The 18,201-nt window shown below is 46.2% G+C and overlaps 1 protein-coding gene across 1 annotated transcript in view; it reads right to left on the bottom strand.

Annotated features, from left to right (window-relative positions):
• TSHR (thyroid stimulating hormone receptor) overlaps window positions 1–18,201 on the bottom strand; it is a 75,377-nt gene that overhangs the window by 33,755 nt on the left and 23,421 nt on the right. The window contains exon 4 of the mRNA XM_075282362.1: window positions 2,228–2,302. Coding sequence (XP_075138463.1) covers window positions 2,228–2,302 — 75 coding nt within the window. The remainder of the gene's footprint in view (window positions 1–2,227; window positions 2,303–18,201) is intronic.

The following is an 18,201-nucleotide window of genomic DNA, read 5'->3' as shown; positions in this document are numbered from 1 at the left end:
AAGGAAACACAGTAGCAATCCATAGCTTCAGTGGTCAATGCACAGATAGAACGTAAGGGACATTTTTGTCCCGAAATGCATAGGCTATATATCAGTACTGTGAGAGTGGATGACATTTTTATGGGGGTGCAAAAGACACTATTTGGGGCACTGTTACTGCCACTGTTATGGGGACACCACATCTGACACCATTGTGGAGGCATTGTGGCGATCCCTGTTATGGGGTAACTCTGGCCATCACCACTACAGGGTACTGTGGTCAACACTGTTGTTCTCTGATACTATTTCTGTAGTAACCCTACCTGGGTGGAGTATTTCCACCGCTGTTTCTCTGAAAAAAACATGCCTTGTATGTCTCTGTATGTGTGTGATTCGGTGTCTTTCATAGACATAGTAGTTTGTCTTGCATAGCAGTTTGTCTGTGTGCATTAGTGTATATACTTATATATAGGTTTGTATATCAATGTGTATGTTTCTATGTGTACATCTTTACATGCATCAGTGTATATGCCTGTGTCTGTGTGTATGTCTCTGTGTGTATCAGTGTATATGTTAGTGTATAATATATAAGCAGATGACTTGTACAACCTCCTCCCCACCTCCATACTCTCTGGGGAACCAGGTGCTCAGGTCTTCCAACCGTCTCCCACCCTAAACAAATGAGGGCGGATTAATTGAGAAGCAGAAATGAGGCCGCTCAGTGGACAGAGATGTCGCAGGTGCTCCTCGCCCACAGCATCTTATTTCTTCTGTGATCCAAATTATACCGACCTCGTCCTTCAGACATCAGCCGCAGCCTCATCGACCCCCAACCCACCCCCACTCCTGCTGGAAGTAATCTAATATAGCGACTGAACGTCCACAACCAAGGAGACTCCACCACAGACACCGTATGCCCCTGTACCACATCAAAGAAAGACAAAGCACCGTTTCACCCCCCAATTTCAAATACTACTACAGTCTACACTAAAATAATAAGGATGGGTGCGGCCAGAGATTTGTAATCCTGTAACATACAGGTTAAAGAAAAAGTGCAAACAGAAATATCCAAAGTGCAAATGACTTCAGCAAGAATTAGGTGGTAAATAAGGTGTTTCACTTAAAGAGGACCTTTCATGGTTTGGGGGACAGGCAGTTCCATATACTGCTGGAAAGCTGATCTGTGCCCTGGGTAAAGCGCTATCGGTCCCGGTACCGTAGCGCTTTATAGTCAGAAGGGCGTTTCAGACAGTTAGCCAGGGATGCCCTTCTGCCCAGCAGCGCCTATCGCGCTGTACTGTGGAGCGGGGAGGAACACCTGTGCTGCCCTGTTCCTTGCATTTTCTATGTCTTGTAACAGAAAGGTGGACTTTTTCTTACTTATGGCTGATTGGTAGTTCCTGAGGTTTAGGGTCCATGAGATGTTATCCTTCAGTGATTGATGTTTCTGCCACTGATGTTGAAGTTTCTGTCTCCTTTTTTTATGTTCTTTGATAGAGTAGTCCATGAGGTTTGGGGTGAAGATTTTTTTTTTGTTTGTTTGTTTTATTGTTCTTAAAGTGGAACTTTATAGCACAAATGCAGAATACCATATCTGAAGGAACAATGGCACTGAACACTATTACAAACTAATTCTGCCTGCCCTCACCTCATCTTGGCCATTGATCACATCTCTGCCTGTACCCTTCTGGCTCCCTAAAGTAATAAGAACTCCACAGGGGGCGTAAAATGTATAAACCGAGGGATCATTTGGACAATACCCTCAGGAGTAGCTTCACGTCAAATCAGTTGAGTGGCACAGTGGATCCACACATCTTCAAGGAGAAATGGTCCAAAACTCCTCAAATTTGTACAAATCTGTTAACTTACTTTTTCTCTCTGCACTGAGAAAGTTTAGTCAATGACAATTCTGTCCCTCCTCTCACCATTTTGGCCAGAATAGATCTACTTATAAGACCAGCTCTGCTATAGACAAGAATAGAGGTTTCAGAATTGTTGGTTTCTATTACTAACTCTAAAGTCCTAGTGCAATCAACACTTTTGGGAGATTCATCTAGACCGGCTGACATCATCATGAATTAGGTACTTCACCTCCCCTGCTGATATTGAATTTGGAACGGAGAAAGTACCACCCACACTAAGCCCAAAAAAACAACTCGACATGTGACCATTTGAGAGGAATTAAAAGTGGTGAAATTGGTAAATCCTACCTATCTAATTTTCCAGGTGTTAGTTGGGGCATACTCACATTTCAGTTATCTTTCCAAGTCCCTGGAAGGCTCTAGATTCCACTTTTCTCAGTTCAGTGTCCAAAGTTATAAAACTGCAGAGAGTAGAAGTCATCGTGTTATGTACAATACAATATCGGCTGTGCTACAATATAGAAACATACTACTGTATATACGGGCTTCTACCAGGGACTGACCGAGTAACTAGGGAGTGTGAAGTAATTATAGGATGGAGGATATTAGGTGACTACATGGAAAAAACTTCACTACATACCATATTTTTTGCTTAAGACTCACTTTTTTTCCTATCCAAAGTGGGGGGTGAAATCTCTTCAGACCCCAGAGTATAGGGAGAAGAGGCCCAGGGGAGTTGATCAAACATGATAAATAGCGTTACTCTGCTTTATCTCCGGTGTAGCCAAACTGAGCGCACAGCCAGTACTGCTACATCTCGGCATAGGAATGCATTGACCAGCATTGATTGGCCGAATGCCATACAGAGTACAGCATTTGACCAATCAACGCTGGTTCTGCCGGAGGAGGCGGAGTCTAAGATCGGTCCACAGCAGTCTCCATTCTGGTCCGATCTTAGACTCCGCCTCCTCACAGACGAGCCTCTGGCAGAACCAGTGTTGATTGGCCGAATGCTGTACTCTGTATGGCATTCGGCCAATCAACGCTGGTCAATGCATTCCTATGGGAAAAAGTCAGCTCCTGCATATCGCAAGCTGACACGGATCCCAACCAGATAGAGCCCCAAAGAGCTGGGTGAGTAACATTCCCACCTAAATAAAGGTTATCCCTAGCTAACCCTGCTGGTACATCTATCCCTGTCTCACAATCACATAGTTCACAGTCTCATATGAACCGGATATTAAATCTACTATTCGTATAAATTGGGAGTCACCTGATTTAGCCAGCCAATTACTTTTTCCGATTTTTTTTCAATGCCTCTGTTGTCGTAGTTCCTGTCCCACCTCCCCTGCACAGTTATCGGTGCAAAAAAAGCACCAGGGAAGGTGGGAGGGGAATCAAATTTTTAGTGAGTTTGCCACCTGGTGTTCGACTGGAATCGAACATCTCGAACAGCCTGATATCTGATCGAACATGTACTCGATCGATCGCTGTTCATTCATCTCTACCTATTTTCCTTCTCTAAAACCAGGGTGTGTCTTATCATCTGATGTGTCTTATAAAGTGAAAAAGTACGGTATATGGAAACAGTTCATTATTAGCACCAATACAAAGACAATACATAATGACTCACCGTAGGATCTTTATCAAGGATACGCTTGACAAAGACCCTTGCAAGGGTCAATACATGGCGTTTATATACTGGTGCTAATAAAAAAAATGTTTTTTTGGATATCCCAAAAGGATATAAATTAGTCATCCACTGCATCCAACAGAAAGCTGTAATACATCCTAATTATATATCAAGTCTAATTTGTTGCTAGGTAAGCATCTAGTAAGCATCTAGTCCCTTTTCCTATTGAGTTGTCTAATAAACCTTTTTACAACCAGTAGAGAATGTCCAGGGTTCTGTTGTAAAATCCTGTTCTTTGTATTTACAACACATATATAATATATACTCATTCACAAAAAAATAATGCACTAAGTAGAAGTTGATGGAATCAAATTAAACTTTTTTATGTGTAAATGTAATGCTGATATTATGTGATTACAATATTAGAGCAAATGGTGATAATAACTAGAGCAAAAAAGTGTGGGGTTTTTTTTGGTGGTGGTGGTGGTGGGGGGACGGGACTGCACAATTCAGGAGGCTCTATTAACCTGCTGGGTGAAATCTAGCATAGATACAAGATGAGATACGACTGAGCTCTGAGGCATACAGGTTCCGTATGGTCTCCTGCGGCACATTTGCAGCAGGACCTGTAACATCCAGCACACTAATAGGTGTCCCAGGTGCTCTCAAATGCTCGATTGAAGATAAATCAACTGGGCAGGCCAAGAAAGGGTGGTAATCTGGAAGCGACAATCCTTAGAAACCCTTGCTGTGTGAGGAGTGAGCATTATCCTCCTGAAAAATGCCATTTGAATGTCAGTCATGTGGCCACAGATGTCATGCACATATAGCTGAGCTGTTGGGGGAGTTCACACTGGTGGCGGTGTCCGACAGCTAGTGTCCGATGCTAATGTCCATGCAAAATCATTAGCATTGAAGTGTTTTGTGTTCAAATTTATTTATTGAAGGTTGAGAGAAGGAACAGACAAGTCACTTGGTGAAACAATCTACATGCCCATCGTGCCTGCAGTGGTAATAGCATTTCGAGACAAGTTATGTTAATGCTATGGTAAACGAGGTTCTTCATAAGTTAATCAATTAATACAGTCATGATATACTCTCACTTTACCCATAAATATGTGCATTTATTTGAGAACAGTTATGAAGGAATGGGTGTTTGGTGTAGCGCTAGTCATACATGGATGCGCAATCCAGGTTCTCTTTTTACTTTGAGTACTGAAGACACTCCCGACTCCTGAGTAGGCCCATTCATTGGGCCTAATCCAGATCAGAGTGCTGCGACTGAATGCCGATGCACTGCGCTGGCATCCAGTCGCGACTACCCGTATTTTGGACCGGAATCTGGAGAGCTCATTTGCATACCGGTTAAAACCAGTATTTCTACAGAACGGCGTGGCGGAGACCACGTCTAAAGGTAGGAGACGAATAGCCTTTCTTAAGGCTATTCCGACGTGTTCATTCGAAAAAAAAGGTAGTTTAATGCTAGAATCCCTTTAAGCTCTATCATCAAATCTATCATCCTATTTAATTTGCATGCACAAAATGAGATGGCGCATTTCTATGATTTTGGTGTTTCTTTAACACGCGCACCTGTAAATACATGGGTATATACATGTGTGGTATGTATGAACTCCTCACATCTTGCAGTTTTTTGGAAAGTACATTTTGTTTGCAGAAAGGGACTGCTTGAGTCGCACTTTAGTTGCAAATTTGAATTTTTGTGCAATTTTTGCTTGCAATCTCTGTTTGCTGCAAAGTTTCATGAAGGTGGTTGTATATATGAAACATTAAGTTGTGTTTTTATATACGGTATGCTGTGTAATATGAAAAAATTTAGATTTTGGTATCACAGTCACAGTTTGGTAGGTGCAGTATAGATTTTTAACATGTTAGTGAATAACAGCAAAATCCTGCCTGTCTTCTGTATTACTGTTTTTGGGAGTCCGAGCTCTTGTTGTAGTTGATGTTTGTAGTACATATAGTATATATACATATTGTATACACCTTAAGCTAATGTTTTAAATGTATTTTGTATATGAATCTGAGATTGAACATGGGTTTTAGTGCATTTTTTCAAAAATATTTATTGTGTTTGTCACAAAGTTGCATGAAGGTGGATGTGGCTATCGATGACCCATTAAGACATTTGTGATTTTCAGGTTGTCCACTTTCAAAAAATATATAGGGTTTAGGGGTTCACTTACTTTTCATGGTGTGTAATCCCTACTAGAGATGAGCGAACACTATTCGAAACAGCCGTTTCGAATAGCACGCTCCCATAGAAATGAATGGACGTAGCCGGTATGTGGGGGGTTAAGCGACTGGCCGCCGGCAAAGTCTGCGTGCCGGCCGCTTCCATTCATTTCTATGGGAGCGTGCTATTTGGAAAGGAAGGGCCGGAGCTGGAGAATTCAGCATAGGCCCGCATGACAGGGATTTGTCAAGTCATGCAGGTAGAGGTTTTTTACAACAGGGGTTAATATTTTGGCGGGAGTGGGTTTGTTTGGGGTTAGTGGCCGGTCAGGGGGTGGGTTTGTTTACTATAAGGGGGGCTATTTAGTGTTTGTCCCTTCCCAGCCCCTTGTTCACTCCTCACCTGGAACTTTCCCCAGAGCTGTCATGTCGGACGAACGAATCCTGCAGGACTCCATCCGGCGTCTCTCTGCCATTCATGGAGCGGCTTGGCTGCGCAGCACTTTGTTAGCGGCCTTGCCTGATTCACCTCCAGATGACTCTTCCCCTCCAGCGGTGCCCCCTTCGGCTGCTTCATCCAGACCTGCCAGGCCGTCACGACCGCCGCAGCGCCTCAGCCCATCAGCCTCTCCGAAGCGTCGGCGCCGTGCCCGGAGCCCCCCAAGGGACCCGCCGCCTCCTGCAGCTGTCTCCGATGCGCAGACCTCCCGAGGTGAGACAGTGCGGAGACGGCGGAATCCATCCGCACGGCGCCATGGCTCCCCTACCTCCACGGTTGACTCCGGCCTAGCTGCTCCAGCCCCTCCTACTCCCGGCGCGGTGACATCAGCGGCTGCGTCGGGATCTCGCGATGCAGCCGGGCCCTCTGCAATTATGGCCCCGCCCACCGGAAGACGCCGATCTGACGCCATGGCTACGGAGGCGGAGTCTCAGGATCGCGAGCTCCGCCTTCCAGAGCGCTCTCCCTCCACATCCCGACCCTCTGCAGGCCCAAGCCACAGGATTAAAAGAAGGGTTGCAAAGAAGTCTCGTGCAGCGGCTCGCCCACGGGGGGCGGAGTCTCGTCCTGCATTGTCCCCAGTGCCAGCTGAACGGCGCTCCTCTGCACTGCCTGCTGCCCATCAGGATCCGGCGTCTGAGCTTCAGCATCGTCACCCACAGCGGTCCACTACAGCCACGCTCCAGGAGCTAGATCTTCGCAGACCTGTCCGCGGCGGCCGCCATGCTTCCCACCATCATCACACCAGGTCTCCTCCTTCCTCCTCTGATGAGGAGGTCGACTACCGGGATTTGGACCACGTTCCAGACGAATCCGGAGCTGCGGCTGCCTCGGCGCTCCACCGGAGCCAGCCTGGTGAGTCACGACACCCCCTTCCTTCTTTGCGGTCAGGGCTTCTCCCCTCCCTGAACCCTTCTTGCCCTTCAGCTAATTATTCCCCCTCCCCAGACCCTTTGTCTACCCTATTTGCTAGTGTGAGGCAGTTTATTGATAGTTATGTACCAACAGTTAGTTCTCCATCTCCTGCTGCTGCTTGGGTTACTCCGGCCTCGGCCCCTCCTCCTGCGGCTGTTCCTGCACCTTCGCCTCTTGTGCCGTTTGTTGCTGGCGCTGAGACGGCGGGGAAGTCGCAGGGTGAGGTGGCGGTTGATCCGGTCAGATTAGATGATGCAGCGAAGGGCGAGATCTACCTTTGTTTCAGTGGCCCCTTGGGGGCGCATGTTAAGCTGGAGGTTAGAGAGAAGATATGGAAGGACGAATATGTGGAGATATTTTCTCTTTTGCCTCTTGAGAAGTTCAATTTAGACAGAGTCAAACTCACTGAGTCCAAGAAAGAAGAGGAAGAAAGACGCCGGTATCGCTTGATACCGCGTACTTTCGCAAATTGGTTACAGGCATTTCACATATTGGCTAGTATCATAGGTGAGAAGGCCCCCCAGCACTGTTCGGCTTTATTCTGCTATGAGGAATCTATAGGTGAGGCCTACCGGGTTTATGGCGGGACCGCATGGATTCGATATGACGAGCAGTTTCGTCAGAGGAAGGTGGTCCGGCCATCAATTCGGTGGGATCACAAAGACATTAATTTGTGGATGAGTCTCATGGTGGCTGCCAGGTTACCGCCGCAGCCATTTCGATCCGGTGCAGGGGTGCCTTCTTCGGGACAGGCGTCCTCCACGGTGCAACGTCCCGGTTATTGTTGGCAATTCAATGAAGGTCAGTGCAGATTCGGCAGCACCTGCCGCTTCAAACACGAATGCTCTCATTGCGGGGGATCGCATGCAGGGTCACACTGTTTTAAAAAACTTAGAGCAAAGCAGTCTGATGCCGCTACAAAAAGGGATGACACCGCTTCAGCTAGACCCGATGCTTCCCTATCTAAATAGTTATCCTGATCGATGCACGGCTCAGTTTTTGTTGGACGGTTTTAGGGACGGTTTTGTCATCCCCTCTGAGGTTCCGTTTTCTGTACCATGTTTTCGTAATCTGAAGTCGGCTCGCATGCGTCCTGAAGTGGTGTCTGATAAGCTAGATAAAGAGCTGTCACTTGGTAGGATTGCAGGGCCTTTTGCTGTTCCTCCTTTCTGTAATCTTCATATTTCACCTTTAGGTGTCGTTCCCAAGAAGGAGGCGAATAAATTTCGCCTGATCCACCACCTGTCGTTCCCTAAGGGATTGTCCGTTAATGACGGTATTGACGAGGAGTTGTGCTCTGTGTCATATGTGTCATTTGACAGGGCGGTGGATTGGGTGAGACGCTGCGGCCCTGGGGCCCTTCTGGCCAAAGCGGACGTGGAATCTGCATTTCGCCTCCTTCCTATTCACCCTGACAGTTTATTTTTGTTGGGTTTCCATTGGGAGGGCTCTTACTATGTAGATAGGTGCCTCCCGATGGGTTGCGCAATATCGTGTTCTTATTTTGAGCGTTTTGCCACATTTGTTGAGTGGGTCGTCAGGGAGGAGTCCAGGTTACACTCTATTTTACATTACCTAGACGATTTTTTGTGTATTGGTCCGGCAGGTTCTCCGGTGTGCTCGGTCCTTCTTTCTACATTACAGCACATAGCCCAACGTTTTGGCATACCTCTGTCTCCTGAAAAGACGGAGGGACCGACCACCAACCTTAAATTCCTGGGCATAGAGATCGATTCCATTGCTATGGAATGCAGATTGCCTATGGATAAGGTTGAGGTGTTACGCAAGGAGGTGGATCAGTTGGTAGCTTACAGGAAAGTTCGGTTGCGCCAATTGCAGTCTGTCCTCGGTAAGCTTAATTTCGCATGTCGCATCATCCCTATGGGGAGAATATTTTGTCGGCGCTTGGCGCAAGCGACGGCGGGAATTTCTAGCCCTGCCCATTTCGTGAGGATTACGGCCGAACACAGGTCTGATTTGCGGGTTTGGTCTTCCTTTCTCGCTCAGTTCAATGGCAAGTCGGTGTGGCAAGAAGACTGGTGTGACAATGTTGACCTTTCTTTACATACCGACGCCTCTGGCAGTCTTGGCTTTGGAGCTTATTTTCAGGGTCAATGGTTTGCTGGCGAGTGGCCCATTTCTTGGAAACAGGCCGGTTTGACCCGTAACCTCACATTACTCGAACTCTTTCCTATTGTCGCTGCAGTAGAAGTTTGGGGTCCATTGTTTTGCAATAAGCGTGTTCGTTTTTGGTGCGACAATCTCTCCGTGGTGAATGTGTTGAACCATTTAACTGCTTCTTCTCCTCCTGTCATTCGTCTTGTTCGTCGCTTGGTCCTTACTTGTTTATCTTTTAATGTTTGGCTGTCCGCTCGGCATGTCCCAGGGGTGACTAATTCTATCGCTGACGCTCTTTCTCGCTTTCAGTGGGATCGTTTTCGGGCCTTGGCACCGGAGGCAGAACTTCATGGAATCCCTTGCCCGGGTCACCTCTGGGATCTGGCGTTCGGACAGCCCTGACCTTGGTGGGTCGCTCCCTTTGTCCGTCCACGTGGAATGCCTATTCCCGGATCTGGCAGGAGTGGTCGTGTGTTTGCAGTACGGTAGGGCATGACTGTTACTCGGGTGCCCCGGTTTCATTAGTACTTTCATGGCTGGGTTCTTATTTTTCTCAGGGTAGGTCGAAGTCTGTCGCTTGCAGGAGCCTGTCGGCACTTTCTTTTTGGCTAAAATTTTTTGGCTTGCCCGATACCACCAAGCATTTCTTGGTCCGACGGGCTCTTGTGGGTTTCAGACGTTCCTCGCACCCCCCGGACGCGAGGCGCCCGGTGTCCTTTGATTTGCTGGAAGCCATTTTTTCCAAACTGTTGGTTGTATGTAGGGATGTTTACGAAGCTCAGTTGTTTGGGGTTGCGTTTTCTTTAGCATTTTTTGGGGCGTTTCGTATTAGTGAATTGGTCAGTTCTTCTACCCTAGCTCATGATGGTTTGTTGTGGTCTCACGTTTCGGTGGACGGGGATTCCGTCTCTTGTCAGATCTCGCGTAGCAAAACGGATCAGGAGGGTAGAGGTGTCGTCGTCCGTTTGTTCCCTGTCCCTTGTGCCTCTTCTTGTCCAGTTGCTTCGGTTAAGAGGTTTTTGTCCGTGCGGCCCGCCCTCGGCGGGGCCTTTTTGATTCACGAGTCGGGTAAAGCCCTTTCTCGCTTTCAATTTGTTGCACTTTTTCGTAACGTCTTGAGCAGTTTAGGCATGTCGCCTGATCAATATAATACTCATTCTTTTCGCATTGGGGCGGCCACCGAGGCCGCCAGATGCGGATTGCCGGAAGCTGCGGTCATGCGCATTGGCCGTTGGGCTTCTACACGCTATCGCCTGTACATTCGTCCTCATTTGCTGCAGACCTGCCCCCCGTCTGCTTCTGCTGATTGATTTGCTTGTTTTTTAGTATTTCGGTTGCCTATTATTTCTGTTGTATTACTCTTGTTCCTTTTTCCTGCATTTTCTTTCAGATGCTGCCCCGTGCCTGGTCTGGATAGTGGGGCACTCTTATGTGCATTGGGGAGCCCTCAGAGCCGCAGTTAGGCCTAATGGTAGGCAACTGGGTTTTCCCCGTACGCAAGCTGTAGTGAGATGGATAGGTAGGGGGGGCATGTTGTGGCAAGCATTGTTACCTATTTTGCATTTTCATTCCCTGATGGATCGACCCCCAAACGTCCTGGTGATTCATACGGGTGGTAATGATCTTGGCGTTCGTTCCTCCCGTGAGCTCATCAGAGATATTAAATATGATCTGCTTCGCATATGGTCCATGTACCCGGGTGTCGTGATAGTGTGGTCCGAAATAGTCGCACGATTGTCTTGGCGCCATGCGCGATCTGTTGCTAAATTGAATAAGGCCAGGCGGAAAGTTAACACCTCTGTTTCGGCCTTTGTGGCTCGCAATGGCGGTATAATTGTTCGCCATAGGGATTTAGAGGTTCCACACAGCGGCCACTTGAGTCGAGATGGGGTTCACCTCAATGATGTGGGGTATGACATTTGGATCTTAGCCTTGCAGGAGGGTGTCGAAAAAGCTCTGCGCGTTTGGGCGGACTCTCATGTGTAAGGGATCACACATGATAGTGTTGGCGGTGGGAAGGTCAGGCAGGGCATGCTGTAATTCCGAGTTCCGGTGTAAAATATGGGGGACCCATGGTGAAGGGTACCTCTGCCATGTCTTTGTTTATCACGATAATAAAGTTATTAATGTTTAAGATGGAGTACAAGGCAGTACCAGGTTTTGTCCTATCCCGTGTCGGCGCGTTGCGGCTGGGAGATTGCGGACGGACTGCCCGTTTTACTATGCTGACCCTGCTCGACCTTCCTCTAATAAAGTGTTGTTGTTCATGATATGTGTAATTAATCAATAAATTGGCTGTTGTGGCCGCTTTATCCCATCGTACTTTGGTGTGTGCGTCCAGTTTGTTTTTCCGTTGGGTGGGATGTTTTGTTACATGTTAATTCAATTTCAGTAACTTAATGACATGGGAATATCCCGGTCAAGGAAGGGCCGGAGCTGGAGAATTCAGCATAGGCCCGCATGACAGGGATTTGTCAAGTCATGCAGGTAGAGGTTTTTTACAACAGGGGTTAATATTTTGGCGGGAGTGGGTTTGTTTGGGGTTAGTGGCCGGTCAGGGGGTGGGTTTGTTTACTATAAGGGGGGCTATTTAGTGTTTGTCCCTTCCCAGCCCCTTGTTCACTCCTCACCTGGAACTTTCCCTCCCTCCCTCCCTTTTTGGCGTTTTTTCTTTCTTGTACCCTGGTGTCTTGGTTTGGTGTCTTGTTGTTTTTTCTTTCTTTTTCAGGTCAACCGTCATTTCTGTCACGACAGCCGGCGGTGGGAAGGTCAGGCAGGGCATGCTGTAATTCCGAGTTCCGGTGTAAAATATGGGGGACCCATGGTGAAGGGTACCTCTGCCATGTCTTTGTTTATCACGATAATAAAGTTATTAATGTTTAAGATGGAGTACAAGGCAGTACCAGGTTTTGTCCTATCCCGTGTCGGCGCGTTGCGGCTGGGAGATTGCGGACGGACTGCCCGTTTTACTATGCTGACCCTGCTCGACCTTCCTCTAATAAAGTGTTGTTGTTCATGATATGTGTAATTAATCAATAAATTGGCTGTTGTGGCCGCTTTATCCCATCGTACTTTGGTGTGTGCGTCCAGTTTGTTTTTCCGTTGGGTGGGATGTTTTGTTACATGTTAATTCAATTTCAGTAACTTAATGACATGGGAATATCCCGGTCACGGCTGTTCTGAATAGTGTTCGCTCATCTCTAATCCCTACATTTTATAGGAAGATACTTTTGTAACATTTCCAGCTTCAAAGCAGATTTTTGTTCCTTCCAGTTCTGGTGATTTTCTGAAGACTCGTGCATGCGGGTGTAGGCCATAGTGATATGAATGAACTCTGCACATGAACTCTTATTTTTAGGAGGTTTGGTGCATATAGTTTTTTTGTTTGGTTTCTGCTTTTAGCAACTAATATACATTTATTTGCATTTTTTCATAAAACATTTGCTTTAAATCAAAATGGCATGAAGGTGCCTGTTTGTATAGAGTACCAAATGGCATTCTGACATTGCTTCAGGTGTCTACTTTAAGAAAATATATAGGTATGGGGGGTTGGATGCTTTTTTAATGTTGCAATTTAGGTTTGATTTGTCCGTCTCAAAACTATGAAAATTGCTCTGGTTACTGGAGGTGCAAAATTTCCAGAGACCCTTGGCAGTGAATGGGTTAAAACATATTTCCCAGCTTTTAGAGGACACAAATACAGACAAGTGAGGTGGCATGCGCAGCATGCACCTACACATGACTGCATTAAATCATAACCCTAACCCCCTCCTTTGTCTCTTTTGATTCCACCAACTCCAAAGTCTCTTTGTGCCCCAGCAAAATAATAGTGTCCTTCACTATATAACACAAAATGATAATGTCTCCTTAGTTCCCACCACACAATAAAATATGTCCAGGTGAAGCCACATAGTATTAGGTCCGGGCCGTTGCCTAAGCGGCCCGGGCTCTGACTGTGCGCGTTTTGCGCATGCGTCCTCCTCCCCCCTCCCTTCCGCTCCCCTCCCGGCGTCTGACGTCGCCGTGGTGACGCGGACGGGGGGGGGGGGGTGTGCGGCGCGCTCCGTCCCCTTCTTAACCTTCGGCGCTGGGCGGGGACTTCCTTTCGGATCCCCGCCAGCGTCGAAGGGGGTCCATCTCCCTCCCACCCTCCCTTTCTCCTATTAGCATTCTGCCGGGGTTTTTTGATTTGATTCCCCTTTATTTGGTCTTTGGTTCGAGTTTGTTTTGCCTTCAGTTTTCTTGTGGTTTTTTGCATATATTTAATTTTGGTTTGTTTGTGTTTCTTTGTTTATTTATTTATTTATTTGTTTCCATAGGTGTCACAGCTGGCATGATCGGCAGGACCTTGTCCCCTCCCCTTACTTTATTCCGGATAAGGCGCGCCACCGCTGGATACAACAGACATGCACACCGCTAGCGGTGCCTGGGCATTCCTTGTGGCGCGCTCCCCTCCCTCTTTCTAACTTGGGGCAACAGGTTTCTGCTGACATGTCTATTTTCAATAATAAAGCTGTGGCCGACCCCCACTTAACCCAAGCTAATGTGTCTGTGCCTTTATTTCTTAGGGGTAAGATTTGGTTTAGTTATCCCGGGTGGGGAGGGCCCCCCCCCCCCTTGGGTCCATATGCGTCTTGCGCTCAGTCTTTTACCCCTGCACAGTATCATGTCACCTTAGTGGCCAAAAACCTCCCAATGTTCACTCAGTGGCCCCCACATACAGCCCCCTAACCTCTCAAACAATATAATATAAAATTTAAATATACAGTGGGGCAAAAAAGTATTTAGTCAGTCACCAATAGTGCAAGTTCCACCACTTAAAAAGATGAGAGGCGTCTGTAATTTACATCATAGGTAGACCTCAACTATGAGAGACAAAATGAGAAAACAAATCCAGAAAATCACATTGTCTGATTTTGTAAGAATTTATTTGCAAATTATGGTGGAAAATAAGTATTTGGTCACCTACAAACAATCAAGATTTCTGGCTCTCACAGACCTGTAACTTCTTCTTTAAGAGTCTCCTCTTTCCTCCACTCATTACCTGTAGTAATGGCACCTGTTTAAACTTGTTATCAGTATAAAAAGACACCTGTGCACACCCTCAAACAGTCAGACTCCAAACTCCACTATGGTGAAGACCAAAGAGCTGTCAAAGGATACCAGAAACAAAATTGTAGCCCTGCACCAGGCTGGGAAGACTGAATCTGCAATAGGCAACCAGCTTGGATTGAAGAAATCAACTGTGGGAGCAATAATTAGAAAATGGAAGACATACAAGACCACTGATAATCTCCCTCGATCTGGGGCTCCACGCAAAATCTCACCCCGTGGGGTCAAGATGATCACAAGAACGGTGAGAAAAAAATCACAGAACCACGCGGGGGGACCTAGTGAATGAACTGCAGAGAGCTGGGACCAATGTAACAAAGCCTACCATCAGTAACACACTACGCCGCCAGGAACTCAGATCCTGCAGTGCCAGACGTGTCCCACTGCTTAAGCCAGTACATGTCCGGGCCCGTCTGAAGTTTGCTAGAGAGCATTTGGATGATCCAGAAGAGTATTAGGAGAATGTCCTATGGTCTGATGAAACCAAACTGGAACTGTTTGGTAGAAACACAACTTTTCGTGTTTGGAGGAAAAAGAATACTGAGTTGCATCCATCAAACACCATAACTACTGTAAAGCATGGGGGTGGAAACATCATGCTTTGGGGCTGTTTCTCTGCAAAGGGGCCAGGACGACTGATCCGGGTACATGAAAGAATGAATGGGGCCATGTATTGTGAGATTTTGAGTGCAAACCTCCTTCCATCAGCAAGGGCATTGAAGATGAAACGTGGCTGGGTCTTTCAACATGACAATGATCCAAAGCACACCGCCAGGGCAACGAAGGAGTGGCTTTGTAAGAAGCATTTCAAGGTCCTGGAATGGCCTAGCCAGTCTCCAGATCTCAACCCTTTAGAAAACCTTTGGAGGGAGTTGAAAGTCTGTGTTGCCAAGCGACAGCCCCAAAACAATCACTGCTCTAGAGGAGATCTGCATGGAGGAATGGGCCAACATACCAACAACAGTGTGTGCCAACCTTGTGAAGACTTACAGAAAACGTTTGACCTCTGTCATTGCCAACAAAGGATATATAACAAAGTATTGAGATGAAATTTTGTTACTGACCAAATACTTATTTTCCACCATAATTTGCAAATAAATTCTTACAAAATCAGACAATGTGATTTTCTGGATTTGTTTTCTCATTTTGTCTCTCATAGTTGAGGTCTACCTATGATGTAAATTAAAGACGCCTCTCATCTTTTTAAGTGGTGGAACTTGCACTATTGGTGACTGACTAAATACTTTTTTGCCCCACTATATAATATATATATACAGTGCCTACAAGTAGTATTCAACCCCCTGCCGATTTAGCAGGTTTGATAAGATGCAAATAAGTTAGAGCCTTCAAACTTCAAACAAGAGCAGGATTTATTAACAGATGCATAAATCTTACAAACCAAAAAGTTATGTTGCTCAGTTAAATGTTAATAAATTTTAAACATAAAAGTGTGTGTCAATTATTATTCAACCCCTAGGTTTAATATTTTGTGGAATAACCCTTGTTTGCAATTACAGCTAATAATCGTCTTTTATAAGACCTGATCAGGCCAGCACAGGTCTCTGGAGTTATCTTGGCCCACTCCTCCATGCAGATCTTCTCCAAGTTATCTAGGTTCTTTGGGTGTCTCATGTGGACTTTAATCTTGAGCTCCTTCCACAAGTTTTCAATTGGGTTAAGGTCAGGAGACTGACTAGGCCACTGCAACACCTTGATTTTTTCCCTCTTGAACCAGGCCTTGGTTTTCTTGGCTGTGTGCTTTGGGTCGTTGTTTTGTTGGAAGATGAAATGACGACCCATCTTAAGATCCTTGATGGAGGAGCAGAGGTTCTTGGCCAAAATCTCCAGGTAGGCCGTGCTATCCATCTTCCCATGGATGCGGACCAGATGGCCAGGCCCCTTGGCTGAGAAGCAGCCCCACAGCATGATGCTGCCACCACCATGCTTGACTGTAGGGATGGTATTCTTGGGGTCGTATGCAGTGCCATCCAGTCTCCAAACGTCACGTGTGTGGTTGGCACCAAAGATCTCGATCTTGGTCTCATCAGACCAGAGAACCTTGAACCAGTCTGTCTCAGAGTCCTCCAAGTGATCATGAGCAAACTGTAGACGAGCCTTGACATGACGCTTTGAAAGTAAAGGTACCTAATGGGCTCATCTGGAACGGAGACCATTGCGGTGGAGTACGTTACTTATGGTATTGACTGAAACTAATGTCCCCACTGCCATGAGATCTTCCCGGAGCTCCTTGCTTGTTGTCCTTGGGTTAGCCTTGACTCTTCGGACAAGCCTGGCCTCGGCACGGGAGGAAACTTTCAAAGGCTGTCCAGGCCGTGGAAGGCTAACAGTAGTTCCATAAGCCTTCCACTTCCGGATGATGCTCCCAACAGTGGAGACAGGTAGGCCCAACTCCTTGGAAAGGGTTTTGTACCCCTTGCCAGCCTTGTGACCCTCCACGATCTTGTCTCTGATGGCCTTGGAATGCTCCTTTGTCTTTCCCATGTTGACCATGTATGAGTGCTGTTCACAAGTTTGGGGAGGGTCTTAAATAGTCAGAAAAGGCTGGAAAAAGAGATAATTAATCCAAACATGTGAAGCTCATTGTTCTTTGTGCCTGAACTACTTCTTAATACTTTAGGGGAACCAAACAGAATTCTGGTGGTTTGAGGGGTTGAATAATAAATGACCCTCTGAATAAACTTTTCACAATTTAGAAAAAAATTAAACAAAGAAATAACATTCTTTTTTTGCTGCAGTGCATTTCACACTTCCAGGCTGATCTACAGTCCAAATGTCACATAGCCAAGTTAATTCCGAATGTGTAAACCTGCTAAATCTGCAGGGGGTTGAATACTACTTGTAGGCACTATATATATATATATATATATATATATATATATATATATATCTGTAGGCTTCAGTTGTAGTGTTGTCTCTAGCTTGGCACTCATCTCACCTCCCTGCCGCAGACATCATCAGCCAATGTCTGAATGATGGAGACATTGCTAATGGGTCTATACTTCCAGGAACAGCGGCAACGCACCCAAATTGTGTCTGGGACAGATGAGGCAGCCTCACTACCACAGGTCCCAGTATAGAAGCACTGTTTACCCTATGGCACCAAAGGGTACAGGCTAAAGATGCTTGCCTTGCTGAGAACAAGGCAAGCATAGTTGTTTTTTTAGGTTAATCACATAGAGATCAGGACAGGCAGCACAATGTCATCAGGCAGAGGTGATAACAAGCAGCACAGAATCAGATACAAGAAACAGATTTGAGATCAGGACCTGTAAAAAGGCAGAGAATCACCTCTGCAGCACACTAGCATGCTCGGAAGCATTTTGCTCAGGCTGACTCCTGGGGGAGATGCTGCTTTAGATAGGCCACAGGTGCAGGAGATTGGGAGCAGACTGCAAGGGTTAGAGTTTTTAAAGGGCCTACAGACAAGGACTGGAACACAGCGCCCACGGCCAGTAAGAAAATTGCAGCGGGGAGAGAGAGGACGCCAGCAAGCATGACCAGGTGTTCCAAAGCAGGATTCATTATCAAGCTCTTTACATATAATAATAATAATTAGAAGGTATTAAGCAATTATTTGTGCCCATGGATCTAGCAGTATAATTTTCCTGTACGCACTCTTCTAGCTATTGCTGACATATAGAATATTCACCATACTACAGCACACCTTTTGTTAGTTTGTTTGTACTATTATTGTACATTTGCATTCTTTATTATAATGAATTAAAAAGAAATGGAAAAAATGGGATGATATGTATAGGGTGATTTTTGTAACAAAAGCTAAATGTGTATAACAATAGGATAGTGTGTATACTCATTGAGTCATCTGTGTATTAGGGGATGCGTAACATAAGAACAATTTGGTGACCGGT

This window comes from Leptodactylus fuscus, chromosome 7 (genome assembly GCF_031893055.1).
Source record: "Leptodactylus fuscus isolate aLepFus1 chromosome 7, aLepFus1.hap2, whole genome shotgun sequence".
NCBI lineage: Eukaryota > Metazoa > Chordata > Amphibia > Anura > Leptodactylidae > Leptodactylus > Leptodactylus fuscus.
The sequence above is the reverse complement of the archived record's forward strand: the minus strand, read 5'-3'. Positions and strand labels throughout refer to the sequence as shown.